Consider the following 15176-nt stretch of genomic DNA (forward strand, 5'->3'; position numbering starts at 1 on the left):
GACAGTCCATCAGGAGAACATTTTGGTGTAAAGAAAACCCTTCAGAGAATTCGGGAATGGTTTTATTGGATGAACAGTTCCGACGATGTAAAGGACCGGTGTAAGAAATATACTACCTGTGCTACAAATAACGGACCGTACCGGAAAAGACAGGTCCTATGAGACAGTACAATGTTGGAAGTCCGTTTGAAAGAATATAGCTTTGGATATTGCTGGGCCATTTCCAGAAAGTGAAAATGGATGCAAGTACATGTTGGTCGTAAAGGATTACTTCATGAAATGGATTACCTACGCAATTCCAGACCAGAAGCCAGACCAGATGTTTTAATCAAAGACTGCATCAGTCGATTTGGAGTGCCTCTGGAGATCTATAGTGACCGAGGAAGGAACTTTGAGAACGATCTATTTCAGGGAATTTGTTTGTCTAGAGTTTGGATGACGACCTGGAGAAGATGTGGCTGGTAAGGATTATGTGCATGAATTGCGAAGAAGAATGGACGAAATACACGAGTTGGTCCGTTCCTATTTTCAGATCGCTAGCGACCGAATGAAGAAACGGTACGATACCCAATCTGAGAAGGGATGCTTCTAGGAAAACGACAAAGTCTGGCTTTATAATCCAAAGAAGCGAACAATAGTATATTGTACAACAAGAGAGAAAAAATGCATATTTCTCACGAGCGCAGAAGTTTGTTGAGAGGCACGAGGCGAGTGCAGCAAATCAAGCGAGAGAGAAATATGTCATTTTCTCTCGTGTTGCACACTGTACTTTTTCTATGAATGCGTTTTTGTCAAGAGTTCAAATTTCAAAATTAAATAATTTAGGTGCTTTTAGGTATATTATATGCCTTAATTGAAATAAAATACATATATACACATAGGTATGGTATGTTTAACAGTAAATGGTTGAGTTCAATTAGTTACCACTATAAAAATCCTGGATTAACCGATAATAGTATAAAAAACCCGGTTTCAGGTAAAATTTATTTCAGGCTTTATTATGGGAGTACCGTCTAGTCAGTGTTAATTGCAAAAGACCAACTCTGTCTACCTCGGTGGCTTATCGCTCCGGGTGGGTCTTAACAATGGGCCAGGTCAGATAAATTTAATAATATTTACGACCGCACTAATTGAACTCAACCATTTACTGTTGAACAAACCATATTTAATATTCTTAATATTTATATACTTTATTTATTTAAAATTATAATTCACAGTTGAGTAGTCTTAGAAGGTAATTTTTGATAAGTTTTGACAAGTTTGGACACATTTTATTTGACAAAAATAATTGTGTTTGTATTGTGCATGTTACCATGGAAATGGCGATCCTATGTATGTAAACCGGCGGTGAATTCGTGAGAAAAAATATTTCTCACTGCAATGGCCGACTTTTCTCACTGCCTGAGAAATTGTTCGTTTTGAATGCATGTAAGTAGTGAGAGAAGTTGCACATTGCATAGCATCCATAGAAAAAGAATGTTGCTCCCAAGTTGCAGCAGTTCTGGGAAAGCCCGTACCTCATTTTGAAGAAGATTAATGACATTATCTACCGAATAAGCAAGATTCCTAGGAGACAGCCGATGATAGTCCCCATAACCGGTTGGCGCCGTACGAGGGAGACCACGACGTAGATGAAGGAGTGGAAGTAAACAAAGTCCGAGAAGTACCTGACCTTAAGTTTGAGGAGTTCATGGGGGTCTATGGAGGTAGCGGTAAAGCGAGACATGGTGTTACCACTGAAGAAAAGCAAGATCTACTCGTACTTCCCGATGACTATTCACTAGTCCATACCATCCCTGCCAGTATCAAAGACGCATGAGCGTTGGCATCTGCCTTTCGAAGGAAGTTTGGTCGAGTTGCAGAACTTCAATGCCAACTGCCAGCTATCCTGGCAAAGCGTTAATAATAATATAATATGGCATTTTTGCCGGGGAGATCCTTTTGGACAGGTTCCGGGGCCTTTTACATGTTTAACCCTGTTTCAAGTAACCCGTGTAGATGTACACACTAGCCCAGGGGGACCGACGGCTTAACGTACTCTCCGAGGCACGGTGAACAGCTCGTATCATTTTTTAGAAATGAAAACGGATTATCTGTGCCGGGGCTCGAACCCGGGCGCTCTGGCTTATGAGGCCAGTTATCATGCCGCTGCGCTACGGCTGTTCACGAAACAAAGCGTTGAAACTCCAAGATGCATCCCGTTTCCTTTTCTATCTGGTAACAAAAACAACTGTCCATGACAAACCTACCTACCAAGATATATGGGATGCATTATTTTAATTTAGAGAGCACGTGTTGGAGTCCGACGGGCAAAAGTTAGCCATGCCAAAGTTAGAATGCCGCCAATTAGACTGGAGGGTTGTCCGCAATATGGTGAAAGAAACCGAGGTCCTGGTAATAGTCTGTTGCAAATCGCATATAGTAACTATGGGGTGGAGTGAAAGTCAAAACCGTCCCTTGCCACTTTATACAACTGGGAGTTGTAAACGAGTAAACTTCTAGATATAATTTTAGAAAATTTTTTAATATTGTTTTTGGTTTAAAATTTTCTGAATTTTTCAATGGTCGGTGTTTTTTCTAAAATTTAGATATATTTTCATAGGCATTTTAAAAAAACAAGTAGCACCTACTTTGGAGTAGAACTTTTTGATATGTCATTTATTATACATTTCTTGTAAATTATGAAGTTTCTATTTTATCTTGTCAGATTATTTCCGACGTACAAACTGGTACAAACTAAATTGGTGCTTCCGACGTCTGTTTGGTTGCCTATCGTATAGTAAATATTTAAATTATCTATTTAATGCTTTATTTTGGCTGCTTTTTTTTTATAACATACCAGTTGGTGTATTATCGATAGTAAATATTATAACAATTACAGCGATACACACATAACATAGATATAATATGTATTATTATATATTTTAAAAAGTATATACGTGGATATTACTTCAAATACTCGAGACCAATTTTCAAAATAAAAAAACAGAAGAAGACATCTGTCAAAACAACGACGAACTTTTAAATTTTGTGTTTGTTTGTGTTTGTATTGTAGGTTTTTAAATTATAATTAACTAACCAGGACTGTTTTAATAAAGTATATACTGTCGACATTAAAATGTAATTTTACTAGAACTTTGACATGAGCTCAGCTAGATTAAGGTTTAATTGTAAAAATACCGTAAAAGTAAAATGGAAAAGTCGTTCGCCCAGATCCGAAAAGAGCTCAATGAATTGGGGTATACTGAAACTTTAAGGCCAGAATGTTTGCCGTTGGTTCGAAGGCTTCTTGGCGATCTAATTATTACCACAGACAGTCTAAGGAAGTACATGAAAATCTCTCAACAAGCCTTAGAAGTTAGTATAAAAAACAATATTTAGGTATTCATGCTTTAGTCAGTATCATCATTATCAACAGCTATTCCGTCCATCGTCGGACGTAAGCCTCCCTTAGGTGTGCTTATTCATTTCTGTTCACTGTTCTTTGCATCCATTCGTGACCAGCCATTCACTTATTGATGTCATCAATCCATCTGATTGAGGTCTGCCTGTACTTCTTTTACTTGTCTTTGGTCTCCATTTAAGAATTCGCTTTGTCCAACAGTTGTCTTCTATTCTTCCTATGTGTCCTGCCCAGTTCCATTTTAACATGGCAATCTTTTAGATCACATCTGTTCCTTTTGATTGTCTTCTTATTTCATCATTGAATTTGTGATCACTGAGCTTAATGTTGAGCATACATTCCATAGTTCTCCAAGTCACTTCAAGTTTGTGGACTATGTTGTTGTTAAAAGCCCGTGTTTCAGTTCCATAGTTCCACAGTTTTGCTTTTGATTCATATAAGCAGGGGTGTCATGGTGCGGGAACGCGTGGAAATGCCATTCCGGCACTGGTTAAGAAAAGAAAAAAAAATAAATAGAGAATTTAGGTTTTGTAAACAAAAATTAGCAGTATGTTCCGGCACTGCGTTCCGGTACTGCTAATTTTGCCATGACACCAGTGCATATAAGTAATATTTTCTATCATGAAGGTTATTTTTTGAATTCCTGTAATTTCCTCATTTTCATCATTAATTAGTTGTGTACTTATATTTTGACCTTAGCTTGTTTTTTTTTTCAGTCTCATATGCATTTGATTTCTTGTACTGTTATGTTCATCTGTGTTATTTTGTATTTCCTTATCAATTTGTTTTTAATTATGTTCTTGATTTCTGTTATATTCCATTTTATTAAGGAAGATGTCGTTCGCTTCTTAAGTCGGTGACTTTCTTGGGTGTGAATCTGTCTTTAGTTTACTCCTCCTGGTTTAAAAACAAACCACAGTGAGGTTATAGGTCTGGATCCCGCGTATGAAAAAAAAGTTGATTAATAGCAAGCTGAAAATTTGTTAATAGCTTAAGGGTGTCTAGTCGAATAAACTTTGATATGTGTGAACACTGGAACAGGGGTAGTTTTAATTGTGGAACAGGTTAAAAATTTGGAACGGTCACAGCACGAAAACGGCACATTTATTTTGTCCGACAGAACAGACTTAAACTCTTCGAACAGAGATTAAACTCTCATGCAAAAATCAGACTGCTATTTATCACCAAATGGGCGTTTTAATGAGTGGAACATGTAGAATATGTCAAATGACAGGAATTATGACAGGTAATAAATAGCAGTCTGATTTTTTCATGAGAGTTTAATCTCTGTTCGGAGAGTTTAAGTCTGTTCTGTCGGACAAAATAAATGTGCCGTTTTCGTGCTGTGACCGTTCCAAATTTTTAACCTGTTCCACAATTAAAACTACCCCTGTTTCAGTGTTCCCATATATTAAAGTTTATTCGACTAGACACCCTTAAGCTATTAACAAATTTTCAGCTTGCTATTAATCAACTTTTTTTTCATACGCGGGATCCAGACCTATTATAGTATTCTTTAAATTTTGATTTGGGATCAAGGTTTGAATCTTTGTCTATTAGTTCAGTACATTCCATCAGTTTTTGCTCCTATTCGATTTTTCTGTTTTAGTTCAGCTGTGTTATTAGTCAGTATATTTAAAGTTTAATGATTAAATATAACAAGATTTGTCTGTATTAAAACAATTCTTTATATTTTGAGATAAGTTTGTAAAAAGTGAAATTACCTTCTTATGAATTCACTTAGGATTTAAAAATCACTTTCTGATTTAAAAATTAAGATTGTTCAAATGTCAATTTCACTTAATATATTGAGGTTGACAAATAATAAAGCACAACTTGTATTTATTTCTTACAGGAAAGGGATACTTTGCAATTAGGAGCTGAGCCATATAAATGTGATAATGCCAAACTTGTAAAGGAATGCAATGAACTACATTTAGCTTTCATACAGTTTAAAGAAGAACATGAAAAAGTTCAAAGAGGTAAATACAATATTTACTACGTCAAAAATATAACAAATTTAATGGTATACTAAGATAATAACAGGGCAGTGTTTAAAATAAATATTTCATTATAGTAAATTGTAAGTGAATAGTCAAATATGTATGTTCGTTTTGGAGTGCCACTAGTTTGCTTGAAAACTATGAAGCTCTTACCTATTTTTTTGTATTCCTCTTTCTTATATATTTGGATATATTGTGGACAAATAAGTATATTAGTATTATCACTTACAACATTTCAGTATATACTGACACCATTACAACTCCTATAAATTTACTAACAAAGTTGCCTGGCATGTCATACCTACATGAGAATCCTAAAACATAGATTTAGTCTGCATGTCTAGCATGCCATCAATATACACACACCAGCAAAATTAGCCGAACACCTTCAAATGGGACATGTTTGATGTCTCGAATTTCCTAAACCTGTTGTCTGATTTGAGTGATTCTTTTAGTATGTTATAGCCTTATTATTTAAGAATATCGGTGTAATAATATTGTTGCTAGACAGGTAAATGTCATTTTATACCGGGTGTAACAATCATATTGTGTTTTTTCCTTAAAGTTCAGAACACCCTGTGGAATATTCTAGCATATGTAATATTGAAATTAAAACTCGATTATAGCCTTAGGCTTTCTTAACATTTTCTTTTTTGATTCATTTGCCTATGTTGGAAAATAAAAAAGTTATGTGCTTTAACTACTAGCCATGTTTTTCATCAATAAATCCTCATAGTAGGGGAGGAAAGTATGCTACATTTGCAGTTACTCGAGCGTTATGGGGACCTATTGGATTGTGAAGAGTGGGTACTAAAACCAAAAAAAGTTAAGTTAAGTTTTCCATAAAGTGTGTGACGCTCCATTTTTTAATTTAATTTTCCATTTCCACCAATCGTTTTTTCCGATTATAACTCCATCTATCCATAATTGGAAAAAATGTTGCGAATAAAAGTTGCTTATTTTTACGTCAAGTATCCAAATCTGCAATAAAAATTAAAGGCTTCTATTTAAGATTTTAAAGTAACCCCCCACCCCACCTTCGTGGGGGGTCGTGTTTGGTGTCTCTCGATAGATTTTTGAAAAATATTGAATACATGTATTTTGCAGTTTTACGATCTGATGTTCATTTCGCAAAATATTGCAGAGCTCGTAATTAAAATTTTTAATTTACCCTCCACCTCTCTCCGTGAGGTGTTGCGTTTAGTATCATTCGATAGATTTTTGAAAAATATTAAACACATATTTTTTAGGTTTTTCCATCTGACATTTATTTCGCGAAATATTCGCTTTTTTGTGAAACTTTCTCATAGCTTAGTTTAGGATTGTTTATTAAACTAAGCAGAAAATGAGGAGGTATTGATGGAAAACATGGCTAGTTGTTAACACACATAACTTTTTTATTATCCAAGATAAGCCAATAGTGAGAAACCTTGTACCCTGTAAATGTACCTCTACCATAATATTGGTTCTTAATGCAGGGGAGTTTGTTACGGGGGATCCGAAAAAAATCTACCCTCAGAAAAATTCGAAATCGTCAGATTAAGATAAGGTAAGTTAAGTACATGCAAAATAGTGTATATTTAAAAAATCTGACGATTTGAACAGGGCCTAAGAAAATGGGCAAGTCACAAAGTTTCACAAAAAAGCGAATATTTCGTGAAATGAATGTCAGATCGAAAAACTAAAAAATACGTGTTTAATATTTTTCAAAAGTCTATCGAATGATATCAAAAACGAACCCCCACGGAAAGGTGTAAATTAAAAAGTTTAAGTACGAACCCTCTGATATTTCGCGAAATGAACATCAGATCAAAAAACTCCAAAATACATGTATTCAATATTTTTGAAAAATCTATCGAATGGCACCAGACACAAGCCTCCACGGAGGTGGGGTGGGGGATTTAATTTAAAATCTTAAATAGGAGCCTCCAATTTTTATTGCAGATTTGAATTCTTTACGTAAAAATAAGCAACTTTAATTCGACACATTTTTTCGAAATATGGATAGATACCGCTATAATCGGGAAAAAACGATTATTTCAAATGGAAAATTAAATTAGAAAGTCCCCCACTTTATGAAAAACTTAACTTAACATGTTTCTGGTTTTAGCACATACTCTTCACAATCTAATAGGTCCCCATAACGCTCGAGTAACTGCAAAAGCATACTTTCCCCCCTACTATGAGGATATATTAATTAAAAACGTGGATAGGTGTTAACGCACATAACTTTTTTATTATCCCACCTAAGTAAATGAATCCAAAAGGAAAATGTTAAGAAAGCCTAAGTCTACAATCGAGTTTTAATTTTAATATTTTACATGTGCTAGAATATTCTACAGGGTGTTGCAAACTTTAAGAAAAAAAAACACAGTATGATTGGTACACCTGGTATAAAATGATATTTACCTGCCTAGCAACAATATTATTACAAGGATATTCTTAAATAATAAGGCTATAACATACTTAAAGAATCACTCAAATCGGACCACTGGTTTAGGAAATTCGTGACATCAAACATGTCCCATTTTTAAGGTGTTCGGCTAATTTTGCTGGTGTGTGTAAATTCTTATGACTCGTTAACCATTCAACAGATTAAAATTTTAACGGAATATTTGAATTGTTCAGTAGATTTCGGTTGAGTATAATCCATAGGAATAAATAGAAAAAAAGATATGGCTACAGTAAAACCAATTTATCTGCAACCGCCAAGAGGAGACACGCCAGAAGTTCGTTAATGCTGTGGAAATGACATTTGAGGGTTGCAGTTAAATCTGTTTATCTGTACTTTGCATAATGTTGTTAGAACAATTAGATTGATTAAACAGCCACGATGACTTCAGTGCACTTTCATCTGTCAAACATTGACATGTAGTTTAGTAGGCAAGTAATACATGCCATCATGCCAACAACTTGTATGATGCTTGTCATTATAGACGGAGAGGCAGCGCTGAAAAATCTATTTCAATTTACTAAAGCTAGATTTTTCACAGTTGATTACTGTGAGTGTGTAGAGAAACATACTGCGGTCGGTCAAGCAAAACGTAGAACAGGGGTTACTGAGAGGGTGATAGTTGCATTCCTATGAAGGTAATTATTTCCATTTACTAAGGCCGAAAATCAGTACACACATTCTAAATTAAATATAAATAAAAGTTATTATAGTCGGTCAGCTGTATGACGGGACATAGCCGGTCGGTCGGCCCCAATAGTCGATTGAAGAAATGAAGCATTTTGGCTCGCAATTTTTTCGTCCAGCATGGATTTACTTGAAATTTTCACAGAAGGTAGGGAATAGTCCAAGGATCATTTTCTATATCATGCCGCTATCATACGCTAAAACCTTGGGGGTGGTTACCACCCCATCTCGGGGGTGGGAATTTTTTATTACATTTTAACCATGCAATTCGATGGAAAAAGTGATTCTAAGAAAAAAATGTTTTTTACATTTCCTTCGTAAAACCAACATTTTTCGAGTTATTCGCGCTTGAAAATAACAGTTTTTCGACGAAAAAATCGACTTTTTTAGAAGGTTTTTTGAGAATACCTCGAAAAATATGCATTTATTAAAAAAAACTGTAGATATAAAAATTGTACCTTTAAGTACCACAAACCATATTATTTTCCAGTAATATATTAAAGACCAATACAAACCGAGATATGGCATCTTAAAGATTAGCTTTTTTCGTCAAATGAAGAATTTGAAATATTTAAAGCCAAATAATGGGAAAATTTTGCATTTTTCGAGGAAAACTTAAATAATCTTTTTTCAAGCAAACAATTAGACCTTTCAAAAAATAATAATAAAAAGATTCTAGCATGAAAATTAATCGACTTATAATCAAAAAAATGTCGGTACCTGCTTTTCTCTACGAAAAAATCAGTGGGAACAACCCCCTAACTACCTTCCTAATTCAGAATTGGTCTTTACCTTTCTGTAGTTCCTTTTATATTTATATTATCAATAGACTCAAGGAGTTTGATCCATTTAAATGGCCTAATTTTTGAAAAATTGGAGTTTTAAAGAAAAATTGATTTTTTGCAATTTGGTATTTTTCACCTTTTACTTCATAATATCTCCGAAAATACTGAAGATACGAAAAGAATTATAAACTACTAAATTGTAGTTTTTTTAATGACTAAAATTACCCTGTACATAGGTTTTGATTACAGTGAACAGTTAGCCAGATATAGCTGTTTAAAACCTCTATTTACCAGCAAATACCCCCTTATTCGAGCCCTTTAAACCCGCCCCAATTAAAAACTAAGGGATCTTACGGAATTTAATTTACACAGTCTTATAGCTCTTTAAAAATCATACAAAATCATTTTTGAAGAAACTTTTTATCGCCAAAAACATATAGAATATTTTTCGAGGTATTCTCAAAAAACCCTTTAAAAAAGTCGATTTTTTCGTCGAAAAACTGTTATTTTCAAGCGCGAATAACTCGAAAAATATTAGTTTTACGAAGAAAATGTAAAATACATTTTTTTCTTAGAATCACTTTTTCCATCGAATTACATGGTTAAAATGTAATAAAAACTTCCCACCCCCCGAGATGGGGTGACAACCACCCCCAAGGTTTTAGCGTATGATAGCGGCATGATATATAAAATGATCCTTGGACTATTCGCTACCTTCTGTGAAAATTTCAAGTAAATCCATGCTGGTCGAAAAAATTGCGAGCCAAAATGCTTCATTTCCTCAATCGACTATTGGGGCCGACCGACCGGCTCTGCCCCGTCATACAGCTGACCAACTATAATAACTTTTATTTATATTTAATTTAGAATGTGTACTGATTTTCAGCATTATTAAATGGAAATAATTACCTTTGTAGGAATGCAACTTTGATACCCTCTCAGTAACCCCTGTTCTACGTTTCGCTTGACCGACCGCAGTATGTTTCTCTACACACTCACAGTAATCAACTGTGAAAAATCTAGCTTTAGTAAATTGAAATATATTTTTCAGCGCTGCCTCTTGGTCTATTAGGTACGTTCAACCGCAAAGGGTTAAATTGATTGTTTTTTTGTGGCTGTACCTTTTCATTCATTTGAAACCGTTCATTTTCTTCTGTATCCATGCTATTCTAATATTCCTTTTGTAACACCACATTTCATATGCTTGTAGCTTATTTATGTGTTCTTGCTTCAATGTCCAGCTTTCAATTCCATATTGCAGTATTGAAAACGTGTAGCATCTCAGAGCTCTTACTCTCAGTTCTAATTAAGGTCTTTGTTGAAGAGAATTATTTTCATTTTTACAAACGCGTTTCTTGCTGTACCTATCGTGGCCCTTATTTCTGTTGTTTTATCATTATTTTCTGAGATCCAAGTTCTCAGATATGTGTATTTATTAGTAACTGCATACTGATACTTTAAGCTGTCACTGTAATAATTATGTTTAAAATAATTACATTTACCTATAATAGTTTTCTATTGAAAACGTACTATTTAGTTATCCTATTTTTTATATTGCTGAGTGGTTAAAATTATGTTTTAGATTTAAGAACTAAAATATTATCATTAGAAAACCAGATCACAGATTGTGCTATTGAGAAACAAAAACTCGTAGATAAATTGACAGAACTACAGTCTGATTTTAAAAGTTCATCAACAATAAAAAGAGGTAAGTTTTATTAGCTACAGTTTTGTTTTCTTCTTCTTTTAGTTCCATGACTGTTAACGATTGTTGGATATCATGTTGGCTACTATATTTGCTATAGTGACTTTATTGACAGCAGCTCTGAATAACGATGTAGTCGATTTTCCATACCATTGCCTTAGATTTTTCAGCCATGATGTTCTTCTTCTACCAGGACCACGTTTACCTTGGATCTTTCCCTGAATGACAGGTGTAAAAGATATTTTTCAGGGTGTCTCATAATGTGACTAAAGTATTCCAGCTTGCATTTCTTTATTAAATTAATCAGTTGTGTTGTTTGGTTCAGCCGTTTAAAGACCTCATCATTTCTAACACTACTGACTAGCGTTGCCAGGTCCGTTTTGTTTTTAATCGGTACATAAGCAAAAACAAATTGGGATTTAGGATTGTAGATCGAGACAAATAAACAACAATAGCCCAGTAAATGACCGTTTTGGAGTGTAATTTTCGGAGGCAATTCCGAATTGCATGAAAATCTGGTTTTAGGTTCTACTTACTGTCTACTTCAAAGTTGAACTTGTACCGTTGGTTGCTTTTACTTGAGGGGTGACAGTTACCCCTTCTCGGGGGTAAAAAAACGCGCGTTTAAAGTAAGTCCCAAAATGGATCAACTGACTAACTCTAAAAAACTTTTGTTCTATATGATTTTTAAACTAAGTCAATACTTTTCGAGTACTTAATTTTATCGAAAAAAATATTCTTAGCAAAAATGCAGCAAAAAAGCAAAAAAAATGGTTATGTTCAGAAAGCCTATAAAACCAGTAAAAGCAAAGTTGTAGCTCATCAAAAATACGTTCTTATTCGTCAAATTCCAAATCGAATTTTTCAACTGCAAATAACTAAAAAATTAAGCAATTTTCGGGCAAAACCTATTAAAATTTTTTAAAGTGTTAAAAAAATCTTTAATTTTGTTTTATATAAAAGTCTCTAGCATTAAAACTAAGCGAGTTACTAAAGTAAGTCCCAAAATTGATCAACTAAATAACTCTAAAAAACTATTGTTCTATATAATTTTTAAACTAAGTCAACACTTTACGAGTACTTAATTTTATCGAAAAAAATATTCTTAGCAAAAATGTAGCTTTTAAAAAAGCAAAAAAAATGATTATGTTCAGAAAGTCTATAAAACCAGTAAAAGCAAAGTTGTAGCTCATCAAAAATACGTTCTTATTCGTCAAATTCCAAATCGAATTTTTCAACTTGAAATAACCAAAAAATTAAGCAATTTTCGGGCAAAACCTATTAAAATTTTTTAAAGTGTTTAAAAAATCTCTAATTTTGTTTTATATAAAAGTCTCTAGCATTAAAACTAAGCGAGTTACGTTCAAAATAAAGTTGGTCCTTTTTTTGGTAAAAAAAATCGTGAAAGCTCCCCCTATGTAGCACCGTAAATAAAATTAATCGTTACCGCTTTACCATTTACTTTATATGTGTATTGTTTATACGATCTGTAAGGTTTACCCGTTGGGAGTGCTTAGTTTAGAAAAAAATTTATTTTATAGCAAAAAAAATTTTCCTAAAATATTGTAAAATGGCCTTTTTTCAAAATAACTTACAAAGTATTATTCTAAAAATCTCAAGGAGTAAAAAGTAGGTAGGTTTTGCTTTTATAAATATAATAGGTTTATGTTGTTTTTCTGTAAGACAAAAATTGGTTAACATATAACTGTTCATATTTTGCATCAACTCGTGATTAGTGACTCGTTCAGGCCCTTTGAATCATGTAAAAAATACATAAGTAAAGTAAATTGTTTGTAAAGCGGTAACGATTAATTTCATTTGGGTGGCTAAGTAGGGGGAGATTTTCACGATTTTTTTTTTACCAAAAAAAAAGGAGTCAACTTGATTTTGAGAATAACTCGCTTAGTTTTGATGCTAGAAACTTTTTTAAAATATAAAAATAAAGCTTTAATAAAAAAGCTTTAATTGGTTTTTCAAGAAAAGTGCTTCATTTCTTGGTTATTTCACGTTGAAATATTTGATTTGGAATTTGACGAATAAGAACGTATTTTTCATGAGCTACAACTTTCCTTTTTTTTTAGGTCTATAGACTTGAAGAGTTCACAGTTTTTTTCATCTTTTTTTATTATGCTACATTTTTGCTAACAATATTTTTTTCGATCAAATACTTACTTTTGAGTTATTTGTGAAAATCGCCTGAAAACGTGATTTTTTTTTTGTCGAAAATTAAACATTTTCAATCATAAATAACTCGAAAAGTATTAACTAAGTTAAAATTCTATAGAATTAAAATTGCTTAGAATTAGTCAATTTATCCATCTTCTGACTTATTTTAAACGCGCGGTTTTTCACCTCAACTAGGTGTGACTGTCACCCCCCGAGTAAAAGCAACCAACGCCACAAGCCGTCCAAATTTTCATGCAATTCGGAGTTGATCCTGAAAATTACACGGTATCGCCGTATTTACCGTTCATTTACTGGACTACAAGGTGTTTCTATAATCTGTATTTAATCCTACATAATAATAATAATAATAATCAGACGAAATTACAAAAAGAAATCGTAGATTAAGTAAATTATTTATTTTTTATTAAAATTATATTTTTCATTCGATTTTGCCGCTTTTAGGAGTGCCTTGTTTTTATAACATAGTTATAAAATTCACTGCAAGTCCTCCTGAAATTGGTTTTCGTGGGTGAAAATCGGGAAATTTAGTGTAACGATCAGGTACAAATCGGTACGCGTCCCCAGACCCCTGAAAATCGGGACGTCCCGCGCAAATCGGGACACTTGGTAACGCTACTACCGACCTAGCTTATTTTTAGTAGTCGTCTCTATACCCACATCTCAAAAGCCTCAAAGCGTTAAGGCATAGCGTCACTAGAGTCCACGCTTCCACTCCATGCAGTAGGACTGAAAAGATATAGCAATATATCAATTGAATGTGAAGGTCAATACTAAGATCATGGCTGCAAAGTACATTTCTCATTTTGACAAAGGTAGCTCGAGCTTGTTCTATTCGGCTTTTAATTTCTGAGGTTGGATCCCAGTTCTCATTGATATACTGCCGAGATATTGTTCGTCCGCTATAACTTTTCCCATGCGTCATGATTCATTTTCAAACAAATTAAGTCAAAACATAAAGTGAAACGAACGTCTATGTGTATATACATTTTGTATACTTATACTATAAACTACACACATCGGCGCACGTTTCACTTTATGTTTTGACTTAATTTGTTTGAAAATGAATCGTGACGCATGGGAAAAGTTATAGTGGACGAACAATACGCGAGTTTCTCTACTCTGTCCAGTGTAACATCTCACAACTTTTATACCGTCATCCTGTATATCATTTTGTTTGCTTACTATTATATATTTAGTTTTCTTAACATGGAGTTTTATCAGCACTAATATATCATCAGCATACCTATCTAATATTTTTCACAGTTACTCCATTTACAATAATACCTTCACTTGTCTCCATTAAAGCTTGCTTAAAAATTTCCTCTGAATACAAGTTAAAAAGTAAAGGCGATAGTATACAGCCGTGCCTAATTTCCCTTTTTATATTGATTTTATCTGACAGTTTTTGTTCTACTTTTATTCTTGCCACTTGATGCCAGTATAGATCTGTAATTATTTGTAAATATTTGTCATCCAATCCAGCTGTTTTCAATATTTCTAGCATTTTGTTATGTCAGACCTTTTCAAAAGCCTTTTCAAGATCGATTGCACAGATATTCGCGGTGTGCAAGTACTTGGAAAGGGAAACGAGAAACGACCGTGCGCGAGTCGCGGAGAAATATTGCAACTATCTTACATAATTCATATTGTCAATTGAAATTGTCAAATTGACGTATATTTCATACCTTCTGTCATTGACTTAGAAAAATTATATATTGCTCCACAATATTGATATGATATGCAATTATTATATAAAGGTAAATTTAATTAATTGTATTTTGCTTGCAATACTGCATTTTAATAACGGATTTTATTTACTACATACAATTGTTTACGTTTGCTAAACATAACCTGCATCTTATTTTTTTCTTCTTATTATTTTTTTGGACTATGGTCTTGACAATTATCCAGCAACCAGGACTAATATAATTGGCCAATGTAATTAAAAGCGCGA

At 33.6% G+C, this 15176-nt stretch overlaps 1 protein-coding gene across 2 annotated transcripts in view; it reads left to right on the top strand.

Annotated features, from left to right (window-relative positions):
• Positions 1-2991: 2991 nt before the first annotated feature.
• LOC114335520 (centrosomal protein of 135 kDa) overlaps positions 2992-15176 on the top strand; it is a 268776-nt gene continuing 256591 nt past the window's right edge. The window contains exons 1-3 of one of the 2 annotated variants that reach the window (XM_028285774.2): positions 2992-3357; positions 5259-5385; positions 10913-11038. In XM_028285774.2, the coding sequence (XP_028141575.1) occupies positions 3193-3357; positions 5259-5385; positions 10913-11038 (418 nt within the window). In that variant the 5' untranslated portion in view covers positions 2992-3192. The remainder of the gene's footprint in view (positions 3358-5258; positions 5386-10912; positions 11039-15176) is intronic. The other variant, XM_028285775.2, reaches the window with a different exon arrangement.

The sequence above is a fragment of the Diabrotica virgifera genome, chromosome 3, assembly GCF_917563875.1.
Source record: "Diabrotica virgifera virgifera chromosome 3, PGI_DIABVI_V3a".
Taxonomy (NCBI): Eukaryota; Metazoa; Arthropoda; class Insecta; order Coleoptera; family Chrysomelidae; genus Diabrotica; species Diabrotica virgifera.